Below are 24,890 nucleotides of genomic sequence, written 5' to 3' on the forward strand. Positions count from 1 at the left end.
GCGTCAGGCCTCTCGGTGCTGTAGCGCCGCCATGTGTGTAAAAGTGCAATGACACTTCTTACTAGACAGTTCTTCTTTGGTATTGGATTTCATTTTCCTCTGAAATATATAATTTGCAGTTAAATCAGAATTTTGTCCTAAATTTAAAAATATATATATTTTCAGTTGCTGTCGATCTTGAGGCTCCTTCTAAAGTTAGTGCTCCATGCATTTTAGCAAATTTAAATGTATTTTTTAAATTTGAAAGAAATGACTGAATTAATTTGCTGAAATTATGTCACTGTCAATTTATTTTTGTCACTACAATTTTAAATTGCCAAATTATATCTCAATTTTCAAAATAAATTCAAAATAAAAACAAATATAAAATAATTGTTATAATAATGTATCATTATCAATAATTATTCATATGTAGTTATATGTCCATAATATTTTCATAGTCAATCTTTAATTATTTGGTCAAAAAGGGGACACGGGGCATAAATTGAAAAATGAGTATAATCCATAATTCTGAAACAAAAGTTCAATTGAAATAAATAATTATATACAATAAATATTATATCCTTTTTTGTCTTTCAATTCCAACCGAATTCACTCACTTCCACATTCACGTTTCTTTCATTTCCTACTCTCATTTCCTCACGTGGTTCGTTTCCTCTGGTTCTGGAATCGTCATGTGACGTCGAGGTAATCAACAAAACCACGTGACCGCCGAGGAGGAAGTGAGTGCAGCGGGTGAGGAACATGGGACGCCGCCTGTCCCCATCCTCCTCCTCCGCCTGCCTGAGTTAACAACATCGACATGAGTCTGTGTTTCAGCCTGTTGCTGCTGCTGCTGCTTCACGTCGTGGCTCCGCTCGTCGGGACCGATGCTCGGCAGCAGTGGCCCGTCCCCTACAGGTACGAACTCTCCAACCCTTCGACCCGACTCGTCGCTCACGTCGAGTCATGTGACTGCTTGGGAAAATGAACTGAACGTTTAATCGACCGTGTCGAAGGAAAAACTCGTGTTCTCAAAGTCTGATCGACTGAATCCAAGGAAACAGATGATTTAATTTCCTGTCTTCGTCAAAAAAGTTTAAAAAAAACCAACAACTTTTCAGTGACTTTAACTCCTGAAGTGCCATATACATCCCTGACACTGTTAACCAGGCAGTTTGTGAATGTCTAATCTATAGTGCAGTCACATTAAAGCAGTATTTAACAATCGATCTGAAACTGATCTGGATGTAAACTAATCTGCAAACTTATGCCTGATGCGTTCACGTGACTTTGGACTTTTCAGCATTTCACTGCATGAGCGCAGAAAAAAAGCGAGATAGATGTGTGAAGCAACGAGCGTTGTCTGCAACAGGAGATGACATTTGTAAGCTTCATTTATGATTTTTGATACGATAACTGATATATAGTGGCAGTCTTTAATGAACAGGAACAGGACACAATCATAAATATTTCCAAAATGACTTACTTTTGCTTTAATTTTGTTGCCATTTGTGCCAAAATGTAATGGGTTCTCTCTTGGCCCATGTCCCATCCTCCAATCAAGTTCTGTGGAATTCCAATGAGTAGTTTTCTTGTTATCTTGCTGACAAACACTCGAACAAATGAACAGGGGCGTAAACATAACCTCCTTGACAATGGTCACATACTTCAGAGACTGTGAAAGGCTGGAGATTTATCTGTTTAACATTTCGAAAGCAATGCTTCTAGAATATTTTTAGAATTGTGTATTAATTGTGTAACTGAAGTGGTAGAAAACTCTCCTCGGTGCTGGTGTGGTCCTCAGTGCACTGTATCTGTCATATGACCCACAGGCGGTTTGATGGTCGCCCTGACGCGGACTCTTACTGTGAAGCTCTCTTCCCATTCTGCCCGACCGGAGACGAGGATGGACGAATCCCCTACGTGAGGGACTCTGATGTGATCTCAGTTTATAGGCTGCAAACGCCTGTGTGGGAATTCAAGTACGGAGATCTGCTGGGGAAATTTGTGAGTATATCAGTCGTCTTGTGGTCAAATATATATATATATATATATGTATGTTATTATTACATATGTCACAATTAACTTTACAAGAAAGGAGATCCTTTACAACTTTATCTTAACTTTACACTCTTTGTTATTATAATGAATATTGTCACAAATGTATTGTTAGTTTTATTGAAACAAAATAAATCAGTTACTTTAAGTACTTCAGTTAGTTTTCAAAAATTTGACTTAATCTATCCCAAACATGAATTAAGAACTCCCCATTCTTTTCATCAAAGCTCATAAATAATAAAATACAGTAAAAAAATAATAGGATCAAATACTTCAAACAAAATTTTGTCTCTGTGGGATCAAATTTGCCATCATTTGGACAGATATTCTTTGTGTTTTTGATATACTTATATTCTCTGATACTGAGGTGAAGAAACGAGTGTGTGGTAGCCGTCTGCACATGGTAGAACATGTTATATCAGACATAGAAAGAAATTAATTTAATTCAAATGTTCACAGAAATACAATGGAGAGCCAGTCTAATGTGTGTGTCTGGTCCACAGCATATCATGCACGATGCCATCGGGTTCAGCAGTTCGGAGACGGGGGCCAACTTCACCATGGAGTGGTACGAGCTGTTCCAGCTGGGGAACTGCACCTTCCCTCACTTGCGGCCCGAGTCCTACGCACCGTTCTGGTGCAACCAGGGGGCGGCCTGCTTCTTCGAAGGCATCGACGACTCACACTGGTCACAAAACGGCACGTTGGAGAAAATAGGAGAAGTAACCGGTGAGACTGCACACGTGTATAATCGTGCATCGTCACTGTTTAGAAGTGAATGGGAAAATGAATATGATAAGTGGATTTTGTTTTTGAATAAATGTGTTTTGATTCACAAGCTGAAAATTGATACGTAGATTTGCGATACGTTTGCTGAAAACCACTGCATTGACTCAATTTCTCTAGAATCCAGAATTGTGAGTTTTTCAAAATCGAATCACAACACTCCAAGTGATATTTACTCGTGCTTCCTGCTAAACGCATGGCATTCCTGGTATTTCAACAATTTTGTCTTTCTTTCTCCAGGGAACCAGTTCAATGACATGGCCCAGTGGGTCCAGGACGACAACTCGACTGGGATCTATTACGAGACGTGGACCGTTCGCTCCGACCCCGGCCCCAACGCCACGTTGTGGTTCGAGTCTTACGACTGCTCCCAGTTCGTCCACCGCACGTACAGGAAGCTGACGGAGCTCGGAGCCAAGCTGTCGAGTCGCTCGCAAACCAACTACACCAAGATCTACCTGTACAGCGGCGAGCCCACGTACCTCGGGAACGACAGCGCCATTTTCGGTCAGCCCGCCCTGAAGAACCTGGCGGAGGACATCCGTAAATTCTACCACACGTTCCGGCCGCACCAGTCGTTCGTAGACTTCACCGCCAGTCTGTTGGAGGCGTACACACAGGTGGTGTTGGACAAGAGCTTTTACCTCTACTACAACTTCGAGTACTGGCATCTGCCAATGAAATCTCCATATATGCAGATTACATATGAGGAGGTGCCTTTGCCTTAACATCCCCCCCCCGTTGATTAATTGATCATCGGCATTAATTAAAAAGCTGCAAAAACGGCAAATCTTCACATTTGAGAAGCTGAAATGAGTGAATGTCATTTTTTATTTAATAAAGTACTTCAACGATTAATGGATTATCAAAATAGTTGACGTTCAAGCTATTTTTGGATGATTTTGATTGATGTTCATCAACAGATTTTGCTCATTCAAAAGTGCCCTCGGCAGTTTTCTTGTAAACAAACAAAAGTTGTTATTATTCTCACCAAAGTAGTCAAATAAACATATTTACTGCATTTTCCTCCTCATAAAACATTTGCAAAGCTCGTGTTTTGAATGGTGCTTTGTTTGTTTCCTGGCTGTAGTCGTCTTCTTCTTTTTTGTTTTGCATTTGTACCTCAAATTTGAAGCTAACATTGTTAGTTGAAAATCTACAATTCCTTGACAACTGTGCCAACTCTTCCTACTAATGAAGAACATGCAATATAATCTCCAGAAGAGCTGCTTAAATTGTTGAGATTTTGGATTTATTAAAACATTTAATGGGTTCTTTCTTGATCCATGGAAATCCATTCAGTAGTTTTTATGTAAGACTTCTGACAAACAAAAAAACAACCTCCTTGGCAGATGTAAGAATGAAATGACCAATGTAAAGTACATTCAGAATTTTTTTTTATTACTGGTATAAGATCACATATCCAAAACATTTTTAATTTCAAGACAGGTGACCAGTAAAGCAAAGTAGACAAAAGCATTTTCGCCCTACAGAAGCAAAACTAAAAGCGACAGCATTTGCCAACACCAGTTTATTCCAAATAAAACTTACTGAAGGACACTAACATAACAATCACTGTCAAGACACGTAATTATGATGAAAGCATCCACCTTGATCTGCAACGATGCAAAAACATGTTCAACTCATTCATGAATTTTCCGATAAAAGCCAATAAAGACGACAGGAAAATGATTCACACGAGGAGCAAGTTGAGACACAAGCCTTCAGTTTGGAGCTGCGGTCACTGTTTAATGCACTGCACAGATTATGACAAATAATCAGGAGATGTTACTGTACCATCAAGATGCTAGTGAACATGAGCACATACCTGCTTCAGGGACCAGAGAATGATACTGTCACTAGAATGTTGGTTTGATGAAATCTGCAGTTAGACGTCTCACTTTTAGTTTGTGTGACTGTTTGGCTTCATCAAATGTCTACAGGAAAATGACTGTTAAAGGAACGAAGTCTGGCAATAAAGCAATATGAGTTTTTACGTATAACCTAGTGACGTACAGTGACGTCCAAAAGTCTGTCCACTACTGATATCTTTCTATAAAAAATACATTTTACAAATGGTACCTCTTCAACTCAGTTACGGAACTCTTCATAACGTGTGTTGTCGTGAGTCAAAAGGTTTGATTGTAATCTTTGCAATCTACATTTATTTACAATCTTAATGATAATCCAGCTCTTTTCAAGTTAAGTCTTTGGATGTTTCACGTTTTTTAAAATTGTTTTGAGATTTTCTTTACCAGAAATTAGAGCAGGGGTAGTAGTACAATTTCATTGTGTCTTTAGTGCAACTGTTCTGGTGGAAATGTAAGTTTAATATAATTATGATGGCCTTCCACTGCATTAAGAGTGTTCAATTTGTGTGGTACGTCCTTGTTAAAATCTCATCACTTTATTGATAAATGATTTAGAAAATGAGTAGTAGTGGAGTCAGAACTTGTGAACCACAGAGACAGAGGTGGAAACGGTCAACAATAATGCTGCAGGTCTGCTTGGTTATAATGATAGCTTTTTTTGTATAACTGAAAAACAAATTCATTTTTAACAAGAGCAGCATCCCTATCAATAAATTACACAGCCGATGTTCTTGAGTGACTACAGTATGAAAGAGAGCCATCTAGTAAAGTATAACCTGCACACAAGCACACAAGCTGTTGAGGAAACTTCAAGCCCCGACAGAGGGTGAAATAGAGAAATACGTACATTTCAATTCATACACACTCCGTTTTTTTTTTATACAGATGCCTTTGACTTCCTTCTAAAGGAAAAATAAAATAAAAGGTATGTTTTACTTGTCAAATCTCTTTGTGACTGAAATGGATGGATGTTTGGGGACAGGAGCGCGAATGAAAGATGGTAAAGACGAATACCGCTTCCTCTGCTGTGTGTACACTGTGATCACAATGATACAGAGCAAACCTGGCTGATCGGAGGTCAGACATTCACAACTGGTTTTGGAGCTTCAACAGGCAAATAGCAGAAGATATAAATGAAACCTATACGTAAAGAAATATATCTATTGAATGCACCCGAGAGATGCAAAGCGTTTTGTTTTGCGTCGTTAGCTAACGGCTGCAGCGACTCGTCTGGTTGTCGAACGATTACAAAGCGATCCGAGTCGACAGGTCTGTATTTACATAGCTTCTTTTATCAATAATTACAGCGTCATCACTTAAATATACCGTTCTTGTACTGTTGTGACTGAAGAGCCCAATACAGCGTAAATAATTAGCTTTAAAATCTGGTTCCACCTTAGAGAAATTGGAGCATTATAAAGGTCATAGCATTGCTTTCATCAGGGTAGACGGACCTGATGATTATTTGGTATTCACGTATAAGGTGCTTAGGAAATATGACTGTACACAAACAGAAAAATTCATTACGCGAGCCAGTTGACGTACAATGCTGGAGGGGGAAAAAAAATATCTGTATAACTCTGAGAAGATAAAAATCCAGGACATCATTTAACACTGTACACCTTCACATCACAAATATAGGGAGCTATATGTACAAGTCTCTGTTTCTCTCCAGGCCGACTCCTGACCCTATCTCACAACCGCGTTGTCAAACAACTACAACTGCTGTTCGTGTTTTAAATAAGTTTGAAATGAGGCAAAAGGACCCGGTCGCTTTTCTGCAAAGTTAAGTGAAACCACCCTCAACGCCCATTAGACACAAACCCCGTCTACAAATAACATTGCAGCCTTGTCTGAAAACCTCCACAGCCATATTGTGATACAGAGTTTCTATCTCAGAATGGATTTACTCTAAGTCAGTAGGCCAAGTGGTAGTGTAACACCATGCGAGTGTCTGTATACCTACGTAGTTGTCCTCCAAGTTACTCCACAAAAAAACAAACATTAAAACTCTAAGACAACTCTCATAATAAAGATTTTTATGACCAACTACAATGTCCACAGAAATCAGTTTGCAGTCCTAAAAATAGTTTCCTCTTTTTTTTGTATTATACTTCCAAGAAGTCAGCCTGTTGAGTTCTGACTCTGAATTAGAAAAAGCAGGATTGCACAGTCCGTACTGGAGCTAACAAGCAGAGATATTTTTTGCACTACATGACGATGTGTAGCAGTCGGCTGCCACATTACACCCTGCGCGCCACACTCTACACAGGGCCTCAGCAAGGTTCATGCTCTCCATGTGGGCACCAAATGTTCCACTACAGCTGGAGGGGCTCCAACATGGAGGCCGTGTGTTCTACGCCACATACTTTTCACTTGCTAAACTCCTCTCTGGGTTTCGCTTTACCAGGTCGGCATCATGTCCGGGAACCACACGCGACCGAGGTGCTTCGAAACCTCCCAGTGAATCTCATCCAGCGAGTACTGGTGATCGGGGATCAGCACCTCCTCCATGATGGAGAGCTGGGACAGCCTCCGGCCGCACATCTTCACGAACTCCACGAACGCGCTGCAGGACACCTCGCACTCGCCCAGGCCGATGGCCGACAGCTGGGTGCAGTGCTTCGCGATGCGGATCAGCTCCTCGTCCAGCGGACGGAGGCCGTTGGCGCACACCACCAGCTCCACCAGGCGGGGGCAGTGGAGGCCGACGCGGCCCAGGACCTCCTTGCTGACGGAGCGGCCGAAGTAGAGGTGCGTGACGGGGACCTCCTCGTTGAAGAAGGGGCTGAACTCGTCTTCGTAGAGAAAGAAGTACATGACCAAGTTGAATTTGGGCGAGTGCCGCACCATGGCGTCCCAGCTGCTCTTCTTGATGGTGTGGAAGTGCTGCCCAGGGTTATCGCTCACCACGTCGATGCGCAAGTGTTCCAGGTGGACGTGTTTCTCCGAGGAGAGTGCCAGCAGCAGTTCGTCACTCAGGAGGTGGTAGTTCAGCGCCAGCTCTCTCAGCCCGTGACACTGGTCCGCCACACACAGAATTCCTTAAAGAAACAAAAACAGATTGTGGTTTTGAAACATAAACAAATCCACTTTTTTTTTAAAATTGACTACAAATGACAGAATTTCTAAAAAATCTGTTGCCACTTAACAAGAGGGGGAAAATATTGCTCCTTAGCACAAAAAGATCCATTGCATTTGCCAGAAGTTTTCAGTTGAACCAGCAAGTCATTATCATAGCTGACAATTAAAAACTGTTCCAGGAAAATGCATGTGACAGAAAAACCACATAATAGTTTATTTATAATGTATCATGCGATGTCTGCCAGTCCAGTCCACCACGTGAAATGACAACATTGTATGAGGGCAGACAGGAAAATTACACTCTCCTAATAAGCCACTGAATGGAACACTGAAAACCCTTGTGACTCAAAGTAAGTAATCAATAACACTTGACTAAAAGTGGTAAGCGGGTATAGATTGAAAATGTTGTGCGACAAAAAAATATAAAAGCATAAAGAAGCTGCTTCTTGTAAACCTAAGCACTGAACCAGCTTTAGGAGTCTGAACTCTCACTGTACCTGCTGGAGAGACGTGAGGGCAGCTGCTCATCTTCAGCAGCTTCAGGGTGTCACTGTTGTTGGCCACCAGCACCTTGAGAGACGGATCGTCAACCGGCGTGTCGTCGATCTTCAGCGAAGACAACGACTTGGAGTTGACGAACACCACGGTCAGAGCCGAGATGAAGTGAGACTGCGGGAGGAAAGAGATGATGATGACACGCTGATTTATAAAAACATTCAGGGGGGCTGACGGCACAGTTTGGAAGTGGCGACATGGCTGCCTAAGTCTCAGCTATTGGTGGACTAAATGGTTTTCTCATTTCAATCGTTTGGATTTGAAATGAGGATGACCAAAACATATATTGAATTCCAAAGTTCTTTTTTTTTAAATCTTGAATTTTTGGGAAGTTTTTTTTGTTAGCCAAAACTGCACAAAACTATTTTTTTGCACAAGGCGTATGAGAAAATAGAATCCTAAAGACTGAGATCGAGAGAAAATGGGTTCTAAGTTTCAAGCTGCAGTGATAATGATGCTCTAATATGTCATAAACTCAGTCATTGTTGAGCGGTTCTGAAAAGTCTCATTGTGCGGAGCGAGCGTCACAATAAGAAGTAACATCCTGTGTCCTTATGACGCTGTGGAACTAATGAGAAATTTGTGCTTGGTCACGCATGAGAACAGACGGCGCTCAGATGGGATGAGAAAACAACAGTTATCCTGTGTACAAACCTGTTCAGCCGAAGTTTAAGGAGACCACTGTGGAAATACTTTAGTCAGGATTTAAAAATTTTTAATTTTACTTTCCGTTCAAATCTGCAGAACAGGATACTATAAAGATCTTTTGAGTTTATATTGATTATACCTTTGGAACTTCCATGAAGCTTGGCCTGGCGGTAGAGATAAGCCCCAAGGTCTTCAGTGAGCAATTGACCAACTGTGAAAGAATGTCACACGCAGCCTCTGCAGACTCCGTACTACTGTCCACCTGGCAAGTACAAACACAGATTGAATAACGTGCAGAACATTAAAACAGTATTTTTTTTTTAAAAAACCAGATGGTGCTGGAGATTCAAGACGTTGCTCATGTTGCATATTTCTGCAACAGAAACAGCTGCGTCTGCTCTCTCACCTTGAAGCTCACGTACTGCAGGTGGTTGGAGTGCCTCTTTATGATCTGCTTGATGAGGTCTGGATGTGTGGCCTTCAGGTAGGAGCTTGCAGGCTGGTTGAGCTCAAACTCAAAGCATCTCCACAGCTCCGGCATGTGGAAGGCCTGGTTCCACCGGCGACACACCTGCGAGGCGAAAGCCCGGTCCAGCAGCGGGAGGTACTGGAAGACGTGGAGCAGGAGCTCCTGGGGCAGTCGGGCCCACTCAGAGTCCGGCGACTCACTGGCCACCGCCGCGGCCTCTGGATCCTCGTCCACCTGCTTCCGAACCTTCTTGCGCTCCTCTGGCGGGCTCTTGCTCGGGGAGCTGTCGCTGTCCTCCTCGGCTCCTTTCATTCGCTTCATCCTAAAAAAACATGGAGATAAACCAGCTTGTTATATTACAGCACGGCAAAACAAGTTAGACACGTGTTTTAGTAGCACAGTTCAATACGGAATAAGTCCATTCAGTAAGTAAGTCCATTCAGGAAACTTGATCCTACAGTCACTTTGTTTCAGGTTTTCTGTTCCAAACACCAGTCCTTAAAAAAAAAAAATGTTCCCAATATGCATATATATAAATTAATATAAATTCAACGAAGCAGGAGCTTGATTGGTCCAAACTTTGATAGATCCAGCTCTAAACCAGTTACAGCTTCTTGTTTATCAAAGACATTATGTAACAGTTACACAAAGATGCTTTTAGGTTCTAAGATCCATCCGAGCAATATTCTTTTTATTTTATTTTCCACCGACAGGACTTCAATTATCTACTTTTAATTATTATTATCTAGAAAAGGATCACATTTCACTTTATTTTCTATACTATGACACCATTCAGTGACCCCTCATGCCCTATGGATGGGGCCATGTGGGGATCCGGCAGCCTGGAAGATACCGCCCCCAGCAGGATGAAGGGGATCATTTAGAACTTAATATTGATTTGCAGTTAACCTTCCCTCTAAGGGAACAAGTGGACGTAAATCACTCCAGCCAAATGGCCCCTCAATGAAGAGGTCAGGACCTGTACAATCCTCGTGGTGCAGGCCACACGTGCACTCGCCCACTTTTGTGGAGAACATGACGACGGATGACTCATCTGACCATTTCACTTTCGTCTCTGAAGACCAGTGCCTGTGGTCTTCGCACCACTGGACTCTCACGCGTGTGTATTCATCTTTGTAATGAGGTGTTAATGCACCTCCTGTAATATCCCTCTCTAAAGTGTGTAGCTGTCGGCAGAGAGTTATTGTGCTGACATCTGAGGAAGTTTTGCTCTCCTGATTATCCTTAGAGCATGGGTGTCAGGTCAAAGGTCAAAGGTCAAATGTGCCCTGTCCCTTTGGTCACTTGCTCCTATGGAAACCGCCGTGCAGCAATCTTGAAACTACTGTCAATCAGATTGACGCATGACAGACACGCACATCACCGTGGGACGTGATCTGAACTCAAACCGAACCATGCGGGCAACATCCGCATACGTCAAGTTATGTTTTTAACACCTGTCTGTCTGTACATACTCAGCCGTGCAGTCTGCAACAGTCTGCATATTGATATTATGAACCAGGCAGGACGGTTAATTCAGTAGTAAATCACAGACTGTGTGCTGCACCAATGCTCGTGTTAACCGGAAGTAACAGGAACTCGTTTATCGCTAATGGAAGCGACGCGGTGAGCAAACTCGTGCTGGAAACATCTGACTTCGAATGATAATTGGACGAAAGGCTTCGTCTTTCTTGGCGGGAAGACCCGTTTTCATTCCGAGACACTGGACGGCAGCGCCTGTCCGTCCGACCATCGTACTGTACCTTGTTGTTTACACACAGCTGCTGTCGCTGTTAGCTGGGAAAAGATCCGACACCTGGCGGGACGTGGACGCGTCTTCAGCCCGGGCGCACGCTGGGAAAGCTCATTCGCACCGACCAGACAACACGCACCGGTACGCAGCCGGTGGTCGATGGAGAAAAGAGAGGTTAGAGACGGTGTTTTAATCCGTGAAGGAACGGCCGCAGCTCGGCTCCGGTTGACCTACTTCTTCAGCGCCGCCGCCGCCGCGTCGGGAAATGGCGAAGGTGTTGTTGTGACAGCAGCGGCGCGCTGCATCATGGGAAATGCAATGCGAAATGGCTGTTTGGTAAAGATCGCCTGTCGTTCGAGTGATGCCTCATCCGATAGTTGCATATTTTGTCCAGTTTCTACTCAAGTGAAACAGATTCACTTTTCACAATTGACCTCATATATACACCCGGTTGCAGACCTTTTTGAACAATTATATATATATATATATAATTTAAATATTTAAATTATATATATTTAAATATATATATATATATATATATATATATATATATATTTAAATATTTTTGATGATTTACAGATCCTTTTTCAGCAGAGGCTCGCTCAAGTAGTGGCTGCAGCAGCCACCTGTGGCTATTTTGTTTTGCCACTTTTTATTCAATAAATTACTTAATCAATCAATTATTGTTTCCCCATTGGGTGATAATGGGAACACTAGATAAACACGAGGGGTTGTGAGATGATTTACCGACTGAAACAGGAAGAGAAACAAAAAAAATTCCAAAGCTTTTGCCTTTTACCAAGTTAATTACTGGATATTTTTCACCTCTTCAGGAAAATTGAAGCCCCCTTAGGTTGAACACATTATGAGTAGACATGACAAGTAATGAGAAGTAGGAATTTTATTGGTTCAAGGGCTTACTAGTTGTGCTATACTACAGGACTTAACTCCATTCATTGAGACCTGATTTAAATAACTTTGGAGTCTGGTATAAGGAAATACGGCAGAGTAATACATCGCTACATTTCTCTAGTCTCTGTTGTGCTGGCTCTTGTATTTACTCGGGTGTAATATATTCCCCAAATCCACGGTTCGGACTACGATTTTTTTACGCCAACAACAACAATAAATAATCATAAACTAAATGTTCCCACGCCACATGCTTGAATAACCCTGTGCTTCTCCAGTGTCAGCGTTACTCCTCATTTTGAGCTAATTAAATTAGCTTAACTTTTACCGCGGGTGTGATCACTCAAACGTGATTGGACCAAAATAATCACGTGACGCATGGAAGACTTAAAAAATAAGTGAAATGTATATATTTTTTCATATGTATACAACTTAACCTAAATTCCAATAGAATAACGTTGTACTAAATATGAAATGAATGTATATTATTACATTCTTTCATCTTGTATCCCAATACAAGATTGTGGACAATTGGTCCTCAGAATCATCACAACCCATAGTTTACACTCATGAAAACTTACACGTTTTCATAAGTGGCCCATTCACTTTTGTACTGGCCCACCCAACATATCATTTCTGACTTTGCCACTGGTGTCACGTGAACGAAGGTGTAACCTCTCATTAAGAAATGACACGGTGTATACTTTGTGAAACAGAGAACCTGGTTTATTTACCATTCAACTCCATCCACCACAGATATTACAGAGCAGATTCACAAGTATTAAGCTTTTTATATAACAGCAGCTGCTTTTTCCACACTCCATTCCCCCCTGACCCCGCCCCGCCTCCAGCCCCCCTTGCCTCCTACTCCGGAAAAGCATTACAGGTGCACAATTTTATTTGGTGTGAAGACTGGCCCCCCTCAATTCATTCAGCTGTTATCAGTCTCACTGTGAGGTTTTTTGTTTGTTTTTGTATTACCATAGGATTTGGTGCTTTCTTTTTTTTTAATAATTCATTTTTTTTTTTTTAAACAGCTGCGAACGGGATTTACATCCACCATCATTCACTGCGGGTGCCAGGCTCCTCCTTCTTATTTCTAGACAACAAGAGATTTGACATTTAGAAGAGGGGGAGGGGGATTACGACTCTCTACTGTATAAAAATGTACAGTGGATTTATTGACATACATTCCATAGGTTAAACAGCTGCAAAATAGGAGGCACACCCAGTATTGCACTTCATTAAAAGTTCTGGCTCAAAACATAACCCAGAATATCAAACAAAACTGAAGTGAAGAGTAGCAACTTCGGAATACAGCTATTTTGAATAGTATCGTTATATACAAGATTAGATAAATCGTACACTATTTTCCCGCCCAGACATAACATTTTTAACAGTCTTATCCACCAACCTTTTTTTTTTTTGTCCGTCAACCCATGATGCACTTGACAGTGGAGGATACTGTACAAGATTACGAAAAAGGTTTACATACAACAATATTTTAAATTTATAGTTAGATAGAAGCTGGAAATGGGGCCTGTTCCTCTTCTTTTTTTTTTAAACCCACGCTGATCCACAGTTGCTTTTAGGCAAATTTATTTCATATTCAATGTTTAATCTTGTACTGTTACACTTCAGGAGGTGTGCAACGTCTATAGAAGCCGAGGGGATACAACGGCCGCATGCAAACACGTCACAAGTTTTTTTATTTATTTTTTTAAATCTTGTTTTTTAAATTCTGTTGTCCCCCCCCCCACCCCCCCATCATTCAGGTCTCTCTGAATCCCAAGGAGCCACAGCGTGTCTTTGTAGAAGGGCCCGGTTACTGATGTAGGTAGAGGAGCAGACCTGAGGACTCTTAGCGTAGAGCAGAAACCTGGTCCAGCGTCCAGGACACTTGACAGAGCGAGAGCCAAGCTTCGAGGCTGGGCGTCAGCAGCAGCCAGAAATCACAGTAGACAAACTGGTTTTCAGTATAAGTCCCATGTTGTTTAGAAGGTGTGGGCATTCCTGCACACCCCACAACCCAAGGCAAACTCCTCCCCGGTTGGTGGGTGAACCACATGCAAAGGGCACTCGGTACCTTCCAGCTGCTTGCCTTTAGGGCCTGTGAAAGAAAGAACAAGAATTATACCTTAAACTTTCTTTTTTTTCAGTCCTACATTTGCAGGCAGTCGTTTGTTTTTTTTTTTAAAGACAGTAGAATTATAAATACACTTTCCAAGGTCTAATTCTGATATGGTTTTGTCAGTTGTTAAATTATTTAATTAGAGGCCAAATATCGGAGGTGTGTGTTTAACGTCAGTTGCCAAGATGATTGAGGATTTGTTAATTGATTTCTCCCTCAACAACGAACATGAAATTGGAAAGACAGCCGTCATTTCACTGTGACTTTATAGTCTGCTTGTGTAAATGATTCACTTCAGTCATTTGAATCATTAAGCACCTGCAGGACAATGGGGCAGTTCCTCCTTGGGGACACTGGTCATCCTCTGGAAGTCATCGTGGCAGGCGTTGCAGAAGTGTGTGGTGCCAAAGCAGAAGAAGACAGCCACCGAGCAGCAGTACCGGCATTTATACTCCAGGAAGTCTGTGCCGTGCTTGGCGCACATCTGGCGATAGTTACAAATTAAATTAGACATCAGGCGTAGGCTTATATTTCTTTTAATGAGTACACGTCAAGGATGAGTTCAACATCATTTTTGCTATCTTGCCAAGATGTCACCAGCCATTAAACATTTTCCGGCATATGACTCCCAATAAAACCACAATTTGGTTTTATCGGAGGTCAAAGGCCCGAAATAAAGCATTGATTCATATTTAGCAAACAGAATATAAGAGTGGCATCTAACTCTCAGTAAAAAAAATGTCAAACTATTCCTTTAAAGTTGTTGTTGTAGTACAGCCTGGAACTTCACAGGCATCGTATACTGACCTGTGCCCTTGAGACATCTGAGCATGCTCCACAGATCAGCTCACTGGGGTCGTAGTCGTCTCCCTGTCCCGCCTCTGCATCACAGCGAGCTTCTCCACCAAAGTAGGCCTGAGAAGGAAAGAAAAAAAAGGACACTATTAATTCCCTACAACTAAACGAAATGTACATTAAAATGTTGCGCATCTTTAGTTCGCATGGTACCTTCTTGCACTTGAAGCAGACATAGTATGCGTATCTGTTCATTGCGAAGCCTGCAGGGTCATTGTGGAAGCGCGCCCCTGGTGTGGTTATTGCCTCACTCTTATGCAGTCCCTCATACTCCAGCCTCATCAGAGCCTTTCTCCTCACATCCTCGTAGAGCTCCTTGATCGGGTCGAGCAAGTCCTTGATCACAGAGTGATTGATTTTGTTCTGAAGACAAACAGTGAAACAAACAGTTGAGTCACTGGCATTTGACGAAAACGACAGTGAACATAGAAGTCTGCAAGATTAAGTGTCACACTAACCGGAGCCTTTTCAACAATTTAAGCAAACTGAGCTTAATTTACTTTGAGGCGTGGTGGTTACAGTTTTAAACCTCTTTGTCGCTGCATTAATCTCTCAAGTCAGAAGGGCTCAGGTTACATCTCACCTTACAAATTGGACACAACATGAACCCAAACGTGATTCGGGGCCCCAGCCAACGGTTTTCAAGAACACGCCGAGTGCACTGAAGGTGGAACACGTGAGTGCAGTCCAGCTGGGAACAGAACAAAGAGTCAAACGTTAATAAACAAGGACACACTTTTAATCCAGAAGTGGAACTCTTGGACAAACCACGTTTAGAAGTACAGTACCTGTACTGCAGGAGCAGCAGAGAGGGCCTCTGTGAAGCAGATCATACACATGTCATCTGCGTCCTGTTTCAGACAGCCAGTGCTCTTGTCACAGCCATGAAGACATGGGAGGCATGACTCCTCGTTTTTAACTCCTCCACAGGGGTGTCCACAAGGATGAGTCTTACTGCACGCTAGTTTAGCGTACTCCTAAGAGAGAGGACATGAGAGAAACCGGTGAGGCTCACACAAGGCTTAGCTTTGGTCTTTCATTTCTATATTTCAAAACATAAATAAGAAAATATCCACTTCTCAACAGAACTCTACATTGCCTATTATGCTTCTTGAGTAGGTCTTTTTTTTTAATCTCTTGAGTGGGTTGACATCATACATTACTTTATAATCGACACCACAGGCGTCTTTTTGAGGCAATTAAGAAAGATTAAAGTCTCAAAGGTGAAGATGCGCTTGAATCATACTCATCTTATCAAGTTTCAATATATATATATCAATATTCTCCAACAATCTTTTTGATTTGAGATAAAATTAAAGTATGATAATTGAGTTTTTTTGCTGCACATAATTATGTTGTGTGTATTTTGTGAGATTTCTTTCACATCAGTAGTTTCAATAGATATGCAGATAATAAGTAGTTGGGTTTTCTTGTTTGGAGTTGATGTTGAGTACCTGGCAGTCTGGGTCTGAGCAGACGCTGCCCACTGCAGACAGCTCGGTGCCGTTCCTCGTGCCACAGAACCTGCAGGCATCTGAGCTGCTGGAGGCTGGTTTACCTACGAAAATATATATATAAGTTTATTTGCGTTAAAGGAAGGCATGAGGAAAATCTGTAGTTGGGAACAAACAATTTAAAAAATATATAATTGTGCAATTTAAGTTTTTCAATATCATACTGCCAACACCAACTACAGTTAAAGAGAGATATTGATATGCTCTGCTTCTATGTTACCTGTGTGCTCTCTGAACTCCACCATGGCCTTCATAGTCTTTGAGTCCGCCAGAGCCATGAGCCAGAAGAGCTTGGTCCTTCCACAGCCTTCGTGGAGATCCACCTTGATGGCCTCCTCTTCCTCCTTGAACACCTGAAAGAAGTCATTAAAATAGATTAAAAATCAGACCAATCTACAATCTACAATCCTTTAATAAATTGTTTCACATTATCCATGTTCAACGTAAAACCAACCTGTCTCTGGTGGGAGCGCGTGCGTCGATGCAGGTGGAGGAAGCGGTCGCAGTCGGTGCAGAGGTTGCCGCATACGTTACACAGTATGATTGCTGCCGTCTCGCCGTCGTCGTGGTTGTCACACATGGGCTTGTAGAAGGAAGCGCAGGAGGATGTTGATTAGCTTTTTTCTTCTGATTACCTTTCAATTATTTTCTTGGCCTTTTGTACCGTTCTCACCATCTGCTTCTGCTGTCCGTCTTTGCCCATCCAGCGACCGGAGGACAGCCTGTCGACGTGGTCCTGGTCCAGCACACACAGCGATGCTAAGGCCAGCCACAGCTATGAGAGCAGAAAAGGGAATTATATGAGTACTTAATATTCTGTGTTTCATAGACAAATGTTCTCATATAATCAAATCTGTATCTTTACCCTTGTGGTGGCGATACAGCGCACGGGGGATCGATGCTCCTCTTCCATTTTAGTCAACGCGATGATGGTCTCGGCTATTGCATTTTTGGTGACTCTGGACCAAGCATCTGAAAGGTGACCCTAGAAACAGCACAACTCTCTTAGATATAGGTTTTTTTTTTTCAGTGCAACAGATTTGACAAAAACACAAGACTAAGAAGATATATGTGGTTGCATGTTAAATAAGAGATCGGACTTACAGCTGCCATGTCTTTCACCAGCTTTATGATGATCTCTGCAATCTGAGGAGGGGTGGAGCCCTTCATCCACCAGTGGCTCTCCCCTCTGCGGATGTAGCTGAACAGAACAGGAAGCGACAACACGCATAAAAATCTTTAGACTTCGAAAAAATATATTTCAGTTTGTCCCAAACTGAGTGCGTTTGTAGAAGGTCACCTGGAGTTGAAGATCATGGGCAGCGTGACAGTGGTGACCCCTTTGCCAGCAGCCATGCCGGCCGTGCCAGCGATGGTGGTGCCTTTGGCTTTCAGCTGCACAGTGAGGGCTTTGGCAATGCAGCCCAGGAACATGTCGAGAATGCCGAGCTTGTTCCAGTCGCCCTTCTCTGTGGAGTGGATGATGTCGCTGATGTCTGCTGGTGGCAGAGCCTTCACCCCGATGATGCTGGCAAGTCGGACCGGCGTGACCTCGGGAAGGACGCGTCTTAGCAGAGACGTCACCTGAGAGGAGGCAAGATCAGATAGCAAACTTTAATCTTTACAAAACAGAAACTTCACAACCAGAAATGTATTTAAACAAATTAGGTCTTAAAATCCTTTCCCATTATTTATTTTAGTATGGATATACACACTCCTGCTGTTCCACTGATAGACAATTGGTCGCAGTAATGTGCCAATAAAAATAAATAAATCTGTCTGTTTACAAGAAAAACAATTAAACAGCACATGGATTAATCTTGAGGTTTGTGCGTGTTTGTGTGTGTGGTTGCCCACCTGTCTCTGTACACGTGGGGAAGCCGTGTGCAGCAGAGAAAACAGATCCTGCATGAGTGTTAGCTGCTGAGCGAGGTACTGCCGCCCGACATTGGAGCCACTCAGAGCCAGGACCATGGACAGGAGCTCAAAGCAGTAGGCGTCTGAGGAGGCGTCGTCGTCACTGGGCTGCGAGTTGGCATTCTCTTTGCTGGAGATGGCGTGCTCCCACTCCTCCCTCACACGCGTGGCCTCCATACCGATGGCCTGGACGATGTGGGCGCATACCTGGAATTGAGTCCACATGTTAGGTTTAGAGGGCGGAGACAATTCAGAATTAATTGGTTGAATGGTCAGAGGAACTGATTTATTACCTGTTTCTGCAGGTTGGTCAGTTTGCTCCTGCTGAAAATGATTCCCACCATGTGCTCTTTAAGATCTGCATCTGACTGGGCCTATTCACAAAATTACAAAAAGAGTAACAGATTAGGTTGAAGTGCAATTAATATGTTAAACAGTTAAACAGGTCAGTTAAACCATCAGAACGCAGACCTTGTCTTCCCCCTCTGGTGATGAGAGCAGGTTTTTCTCCTCCTGCTCTGGCGTCGGCTCTGCATCACCACAGATTAGTTTTCCAAAGACCTAAATGTACACGAAATATAAGTTTCATTACAGAGGCGATTTGCACGGAAAAGGTAATATCATTTTCAAACAGACAGTTATGGTAAAAGATAGAGAACTTGTGATGATAACTCATAATACAGTGATTACAAGGCTTTATGGCTGCAGCCGTTAAGACAGACCTGTGAGGTGATGAGGCGGAAAACGCGAAGGGTCTCAGCCTCGCAGTTCTTCTGCTGGGCCATGCTGGCCGAGATCTGTCCAGGGATCTTGATGCTGTCGCCCTCTTTCCAGCCAAGCACCTTCACCTGGCGTACCCTCAGGGTGTTCTCCGGACCTTTCAGTTCCACCTTGATCACGTGATGATCTCCTCCAGGGAGTTCACTCGTCACCCAGCCCATGTGACGAGAGTCGAGGTCAACCTGGGATGGGATTTTCCACGTTTTGTTAACCACATTGCACCTTATATACTGTAGCTCCTGTTCTGCGTTTTGAAAATGGCTTTGATCAACAATCAATGCCTAGCATGTTTACATTTAAACAGACTTTAACAGTCATCAAGGCACAAATTAAACTGGTTACAATCCATTCCAATGTTCTCGAGTTGTTTATTATGAAACCAAAGAAATTGACCACACCTGTTTGATTCTGCAGAGATCCTCTATTGCTTTTCCACAAAGGAATGTCACTGATGTGACTTTGTTCTGTGAAGAGAAAAAATAAAGAAAACCCATATAAATACAATATCATCATCCAATTCCACTGTGACCTTAATTTTGCATTTATACAATGACAATTTTCTGTTTTAATCCCCAAACCCTTCAACGCTGCCTTACCCCGATGTCCCTGGAGTTGTCCACATGAACAGACACATTGGAGGCGTTAATGCCTTTCACACAGCTGATGGTGATGCTCTTGGTTTTGTTCTTGTCCTCGTCTCCAGATTCCCAAAAGGTCTCGGTAGAGCCGTCCGTGAGGCTGCCGATCATGGCGGGACGACTGGACGTCTTGATGTCCACTACACTGGTCAGATCCTTCAGACAGGTCACCAGGCACAGATCCTATCATCACACGCAGACAGATTGACATCAAGTCAGCGCATAACAGAATGATGACAAAAAGACTCAAACTGCTGATATGATCTGTTTTAACCAACAGAAGGCAGATCTGTTGTATAATTGAGTGAGTGAGAAAGTGGTTGTTTTGCTACCTGGCTCATTGCTTCGTAGCCTGACTGCACACTGATGTTGAAGCTCTCTTCGCTGTCTCCATCATCCGACTTGGACAGAATATTGTTGATGTGATGGAAGACGTTGCTCTGGTGGAGGAACTGGTGGTCCGACTGCTTGAACTTGAGGCTCCAGCACCTAAAAAACAAGTCACAAACATTTACGTTCCCATACAATGCAAATCAAAAAAATACAAATGAAGTATTGACAGTTACAATCATACAGCAATTTGCTGCAAGTAAACTGCCGTATTTAATACTACAAATTCTACCTGAGTGCCATCTGTTGAAGTGAGCTGCCACTAGGAAGTGACATCATGAGGTCAGAGATGGTCTGAAGGAGGCGGTGGAAAGTGTGAGGGAGAGGATGAGCCGCCTCCCCGGCAATAACGATATCGGACAGAGGGTGTTCACAAACGCCAAGGTCTCTCTCCTGTTGGGCACAGAACGAAGAGATTCATAATTAGAATATGCGACAACAAAGCAAAAGTAATAGGGAATGCTTTTAAGACACTTTCGTCACTTGTTACCTGTTCAACAATTTCTTTGTTCCCCTTGTTCTCATCTTCTTCCTCATCCTCTGGTTCAAAGGGCGATGGCGTGAGAGATGCTACAAAATGCCAAAGGATGTCGTGCAGAGAGGTGGTCTGGATCACATTGCACAGCAGCCAGTTGAATGCCTGACAGGGACACCAATAAAAAATCACACCAATTAGTATTATTATTACACAGAGACAATACTAGAATCAAGTAAAATATCAATTGAGTGCACAGATGTAATTGCAGCCCAGGTAACTTTACCTCCATTGCAAACACTCTGCAGGCAGACTTCCTCAGTGCATGCTTCATGGCCACCTCCAGGCCCTCAAGGTCATGGTGCTGGATGACGAAAGCCAAGACAGGCCACTGGAAGTTCCTCTCGCCCTTACTGAGGGAGCCGTGGGCCGAGATCAGACGAGAGAGCTCCGGAGACGGGTGCCTCAACAGGGAGGAGCCCACCTCTGAATGGGGGACAGAGCAGGTCATTGCAGAGGATGATGAAGTAACTCCTTTAACCCTCAGTTTCACTACTGATTTCTTTAAAGATATATATATTTGTGATTACCTGCGTCACCACTTTGAACCCTGCGTCTAGGCACGGCTTTAACCCGGGCTGGAGAGGGCGAGTGTTGCTTGTCATACTCAGAGGCTACGACTGAGTAAGACCTCTGGAACACAGTACGCTTTGCTGTGTCGCTGTCTGTGATTGGACTGGTCTCAAGACTGATAGAGAGCCAGTAAAGACAAACACAAATACACACTGTTAAACCTCACGTTAAAATATTTATGAAGACATAAAAAACAACATTTTCTAAAGCTCTTACTCTAAACGTCCATTCTTTTTTCTGGGGAAAAACTACTACTATTTCAATAACTATAAAAACAGGAAAAGTGGAATTAATCAAGGATATAATAGTACGAGTAAGAGGTTTTACCTGGGGGGCATTGATTTCATGTTGCTCTCGGGTTCCTCAAACACGTTGGGGCAGGCATCAGGGGTGACTGAAATGTACGGCGCAGGAACAGATGTGGAGCGCAAATACCTCATCTCATCTTGGAAGAGGTTATCATCTTGGTAGGACCCAAAGTTCTCTGTGTGTTGCCTGGAGAATGAGAGGAAAGTGACTGAAATATTTACATAATCATTTCACATTAGTGTATTTTTATTTTTCTTATCTTAAATGGGCAGCCTATTATTTACTGGGCGCTTAGCTACCTCGCTAGTGTCTGCAGGTAAAGGCAGCCCATTTTATTGGGGAGATCATCCGACACACCCTCCTTTAGGCTGGGAAGCAGCTGGGAATGCAGGGGCCGGGGAGGGTGATGGCACAGCATGCTGGGCTCAGCAGCGCTGCTGAGGGACAGCAGGAACAAAGCGTTTGCGCGAATCACCTGGTGGGCCTCCATTGTGGGCAGAGCCCGCGGGGTCTTCACTTGCAGGGGTTTCTTCCTTGATTGCTTTACCTAGCAAAAGACCACACACATATAGGGTTTGGTTCAAATCATCTGTGTGATGAAAAAAAGCTGAGTGTTTTTATGTAAATGAGGTGATTTAAATGCCAAAACCTTGTAGCAGGAGTAGGGTACCTTTTCCCTGGCAGCAGTCTGTTTCTCTCGGAGGTATTTTTCCCGACAGCGATCACAGACAAGGTACCAGGTGCTACCTCCTATGCCTCCATCTCCACAGTTTCCAGCCCAACCACCACAAAAGTGGCCAATACTGTTGTAGCCTTGGCCTCCAGCATAGCGTCCACATCCTGCCACAGAAACACAAAGTGGGGGTGTTTAAAAGGACAGAACGATATTTAAGATGTATACCACTTGAATCAAAATACTTCCAAGACTTCCAGAATTCTTACCTGGGTGAGCCTGTCTCATATGGTAGGTGACGGGATAAGGATGAGATTCCCCGCACAGCTCACAGATAGTGTCTTTTTCCGGTCCACCCATGGCGAGCTGCGCCATCTCTCCAAACAGATTGCCTCTTGGACGAACCTCTGCCTTCTCCCTCTTCTTCTTCTCCTTCTTTGCCTTTTTGCTGTCTTTCTCGTGCTCCTTCTTTTTTAAGATGGCACTGGACCCCGGGCTGGGGAAGATCATGTTCTGAGTTGCTGCCTTGATGGTGGCCATGGATATGTCCTCCCAGAAGGCCACCAAATGCTGTAATGTCAGCGGTAAGATTGACTTTGCCCTCATAGAGGGATTAGAAGTCATCTCATAGGAACTGGCCTCCCCCTTCCCATCTTCACACTTCTCCGGCAACGGGGGTTCCTTCAACATGGACAGCACCTTGTTTTTGTTGATGCTGCCCATTTTAGAGATGTCCGGGCCGTGTGGAGCAATATTAAACATGTTCAGTGCAGAGGAAATCTCGAGAGAGTGGCGGTTCTTTAATTTGTTTTCCTTCTCCTCGGCACCCTGTCCTCCCAGGGAACTGCGGATCGGGGCGTGCTCTTTGGTTAGGTCTGGGTTGAACTTTAGGAAGGATGAGCAGGCCATGGCATCGTGGACAATACCTTCATGCCAGAGGAATGCTGCGAAGACCGCTCGCGAACATTCAGCCACAGAGGGTGACATGGCCTGTTTGGCAGGCTCAGTTATCCTGGACGTACTCTCACCTTTAAAGAGGGGCCCAGATTTGTCCTTCTTGGGGCGCGTGTGTCGACTGGAGGTTTTGCGACTGACTTTAGGTGAAGAGCGACTCTCCACTTCTTCTTTGACTGGAGCTTTGCCAATGCTAAAGTGCACCTTGCATGAGCCGTCCTCTTCATTGGGGACCTCTACATTTTCATCATTGCCTTCCTCATTGGAGAGGAGAGCACTAGAGGTGCACACCTCCACTACTTCACTGTGGAGGTTCTCCTGGGTAACATGTGGAGAAGGAACCCGGTTCTCTGCATTATTGACCACATCTGTATTTGGATCTTTAGGAGACAGTTTGGGTTTGGGGGAGGTAGACCGGCCTCTGAGTGGCTCTGTGAGTGGAACCTTCTTTTTTCTGAGCGTGTCTGGGTCCAGAGTGTATGAATCTGATTTGGATCTCTCTCTGGGAGGGTCAAGTCGGGCTTTGGAGGATGGACTCGCTTTAGCTGGGAGGTTCTTGTCGTGGTGGCTCGAGGAGGAGGAGTGCTGAGAGGAGGTGTTGGAGGGACTCAACCTGCCTGAGGAGGATACAGCTTTTTGTTTGGGAGAAGAGGAGCGAGAGCCAGGGTTTGGTGACTCGGCCCGAAGTCCTGAATTTCGACCGTCTGCCTTTAGAGCCTGCAGAGTGTTGTGATTGGGCGAATGAGAGCGACTGTGAGAGTCGGACCTCAGTTTGGCCGTGTCCGACCGCAGGATGAGAGCTTCGCTGGCTGAGAGTCCACCATCACCCGTCTTGCTCCTGCTCTGCTCAGACGAGCGGCTTCCCCGACTCTCCTGCTTGGGCGAGCGATTCTCCTGACGGTGTTTGGAGCCTGGGGACATGGGCCGTGCACCAGACATCATGCTCCCACGGTCACCTGAAAATTTTAAAATTAAAACCATTACACCACAAAACCATATCAGAGGTAAGGGTATAACTTGTGATTCTAGAGAGAACTGTCAACAGCTGAGTGAAAAAAAAAATGTAATGTTAAAAAGATAAAGGTAAAATGAAATGAAACGGCAGAAAGAAAGATAAGTTAAGTTCCAAAGGTGGAAGATGTTAAACCTTGCAAAGAAAAAAATGACAACAGTGAGTGGTACATTTGTTTTAAAAACAAACTTTGGAGACTTTTACTACAGCAGCTGGGTTTATTTCCCCAGCTCTGTCTACCAGACAAACTCGGATATGGATGAGAATAGCTAGTGATCCATGGAGGAGTTGATGATGGATTCCAGAATGGAATGGATGGATTCCAGCCCAGTACGGGGAACCTTTAAATTCTACCTAGTTTTTTACTGAACTTACATTCAAAACTCATGTGTTTATCAGGTTCTAGCTTCAGAAGAGTTTTGAAGGTTAATCCTTTTTGTTATTTATTCACAAGCTCGAGTGCGACAACAGAAGTTGCTGGGTGTTTTTTTTCC

General features: G+C 43.5%; 3 protein-coding genes across 26 annotated transcripts in view; 1 reads left to right on the top strand and 2 right to left on the bottom strand.

Annotated features, from left to right (window-relative positions):
* Positions 1-695: 695 nt before the first annotated feature.
* On the top strand, positions 696-3,877 carry cln5 (CLN5 intracellular trafficking protein). The gene is made up of 4 exons (XM_035651461.2): positions 696-900; positions 1,815-1,989; positions 2,544-2,769; positions 3,067-3,877. The coding sequence occupies exons 1-4, from the start codon at positions 803-805 to the stop codon at positions 3,552-3,554; spliced, it is 987 nt and encodes a 328-aa protein (XP_035507354.2). The 5' UTR covers positions 696-802; the 3' UTR covers positions 3,555-3,877.
* Positions 3,878-4,206: 329 nt separating this feature from the next.
* Positions 4,207-11,504, bottom strand: fbxl3a (F-box and leucine-rich repeat protein 3a). Its single transcript, XM_035651460.2, has 5 exons — positions 11,217-11,504; positions 9,391-9,775; positions 9,124-9,246; positions 8,279-8,450; positions 4,207-7,741 (listed from the first exon to the last, which is right to left on the bottom strand). Exons 2-5 carry the CDS (start codon positions 9,772-9,774, stop codon positions 7,101-7,103), a joined length of 1,320 nt encoding a protein of 439 aa, XP_035507353.1. The 5' UTR covers position 9,775; positions 11,217-11,504; the 3' UTR covers positions 4,207-7,100.
* A 1,312-nt stretch (positions 11,505-12,816) lies between these two features.
* Positions 12,817-24,890, bottom strand: part of mycbp2 (MYC binding protein 2) — a 53,903-nt gene continuing 41,829 nt past the window's right edge. For 14 of the 24 annotated variants that reach the window (XM_047337377.1, XM_047337386.1, XM_047337379.1 and 11 more), the window contains 28 exons: positions 22,700-24,340; positions 22,407-22,597; positions 22,057-22,304; positions 21,776-21,943; positions 21,406-21,575; positions 21,102-21,301; positions 20,831-20,980; positions 20,573-20,733; positions 20,283-20,439; positions 19,909-20,133; positions 19,711-19,776; positions 19,255-19,494; positions 19,004-19,093; positions 18,826-18,906; positions 18,473-18,739; positions 17,916-18,199; positions 17,720-17,816; positions 17,481-17,600; positions 17,289-17,390; positions 17,070-17,198; positions 16,836-16,968; positions 16,556-16,659; positions 15,890-16,078; positions 15,685-15,792; positions 15,255-15,464; positions 15,054-15,161; positions 14,565-14,730; positions 12,817-14,225 (listed from right to left, as the gene is read on the bottom strand). In XM_047337377.1, coding sequence (XP_047193333.1) covers positions 14,110-14,225; positions 14,565-14,730; positions 15,054-15,161; positions 15,255-15,464; positions 15,685-15,792; positions 15,890-16,078; positions 16,556-16,659; positions 16,836-16,968; positions 17,070-17,198; positions 17,289-17,390; positions 17,481-17,600; positions 17,720-17,816; positions 17,916-18,199; positions 18,473-18,739; positions 18,826-18,906; positions 19,004-19,093; positions 19,255-19,494; positions 19,711-19,776; positions 19,909-20,133; positions 20,283-20,439; positions 20,573-20,733; positions 20,831-20,980; positions 21,102-21,301; positions 21,406-21,575; positions 21,776-21,943; positions 22,057-22,304; positions 22,407-22,597; positions 22,700-24,340 — 5,921 coding nt within the window. In that variant the 3' untranslated portion in view covers positions 12,817-14,109. The remainder of the gene's footprint in view (positions 14,226-14,564; positions 14,731-15,053; positions 15,162-15,254; positions 15,465-15,684; positions 15,793-15,889; positions 16,079-16,555; positions 16,660-16,835; positions 16,969-17,069; positions 17,199-17,288; positions 17,391-17,480; positions 17,601-17,719; positions 17,817-17,915; positions 18,200-18,472; positions 18,740-18,825; positions 18,907-19,003; positions 19,094-19,254; positions 19,495-19,710; positions 19,777-19,908; positions 20,134-20,282; positions 20,440-20,572; positions 20,734-20,830; positions 20,981-21,101; positions 21,302-21,405; positions 21,576-21,775; positions 21,944-22,056; positions 22,305-22,406; positions 22,598-22,699; positions 24,341-24,890) is intronic. The other 10 variants (XM_047337395.1, XM_035651453.2, XM_047337397.1 and 7 more) reach the window with 3 other exon arrangements.

This window comes from Scophthalmus maximus, chromosome 14 (assembly GCF_022379125.1).
Source record: "Scophthalmus maximus strain ysfricsl-2021 chromosome 14, ASM2237912v1, whole genome shotgun sequence".
Taxonomy (NCBI): Eukaryota; Metazoa; Chordata; class Actinopteri; order Pleuronectiformes; family Scophthalmidae; genus Scophthalmus; species Scophthalmus maximus.

Excerpts from the sequence above, each read along its gene's own strand:
- cln5 (XM_035651461.2), top strand. The coding sequence starts at position 803 with ATGAGTCTGTGTTTCAGCCTGTTGCTGCTGCTGCTGCTTCACGTCGTG. Across the intron at positions 901-1,814 it reads CAGTGGCCCGTCCCCTACAG|GCGGTTTGATGGTCGCCCTG; the intron begins GTACGAACTCTC and ends TATGACCCACAG. Across the intron at positions 1,990-2,543 it reads GAGATCTGCTGGGGAAATTT|CATATCATGCACGATGCCAT; the intron begins GTGAGTATATCA and ends TCTGGTCCACAG.
- fbxl3a (XM_035651460.2), bottom strand. The coding sequence starts at position 9,774 with ATGAAGCGAATGAAAGGAGCCGAGGAGGACAGCGACAGCTCCCCGAGC. Across the intron at positions 9,247-9,390 it reads TGCAGTACGTGAGCTTCAAG|GTGGACAGTAGTACGGAGTC; the intron begins GTGAGAGAGCAG and ends TGTACTTGCCAG. Across the intron at positions 7,742-8,278 it reads CCCTCACGTCTCTCCAGCAG|GAATTCTGTGTGTGGCGGAC; the intron begins GTACAGTGAGAG and ends TGTTTCTTTAAG.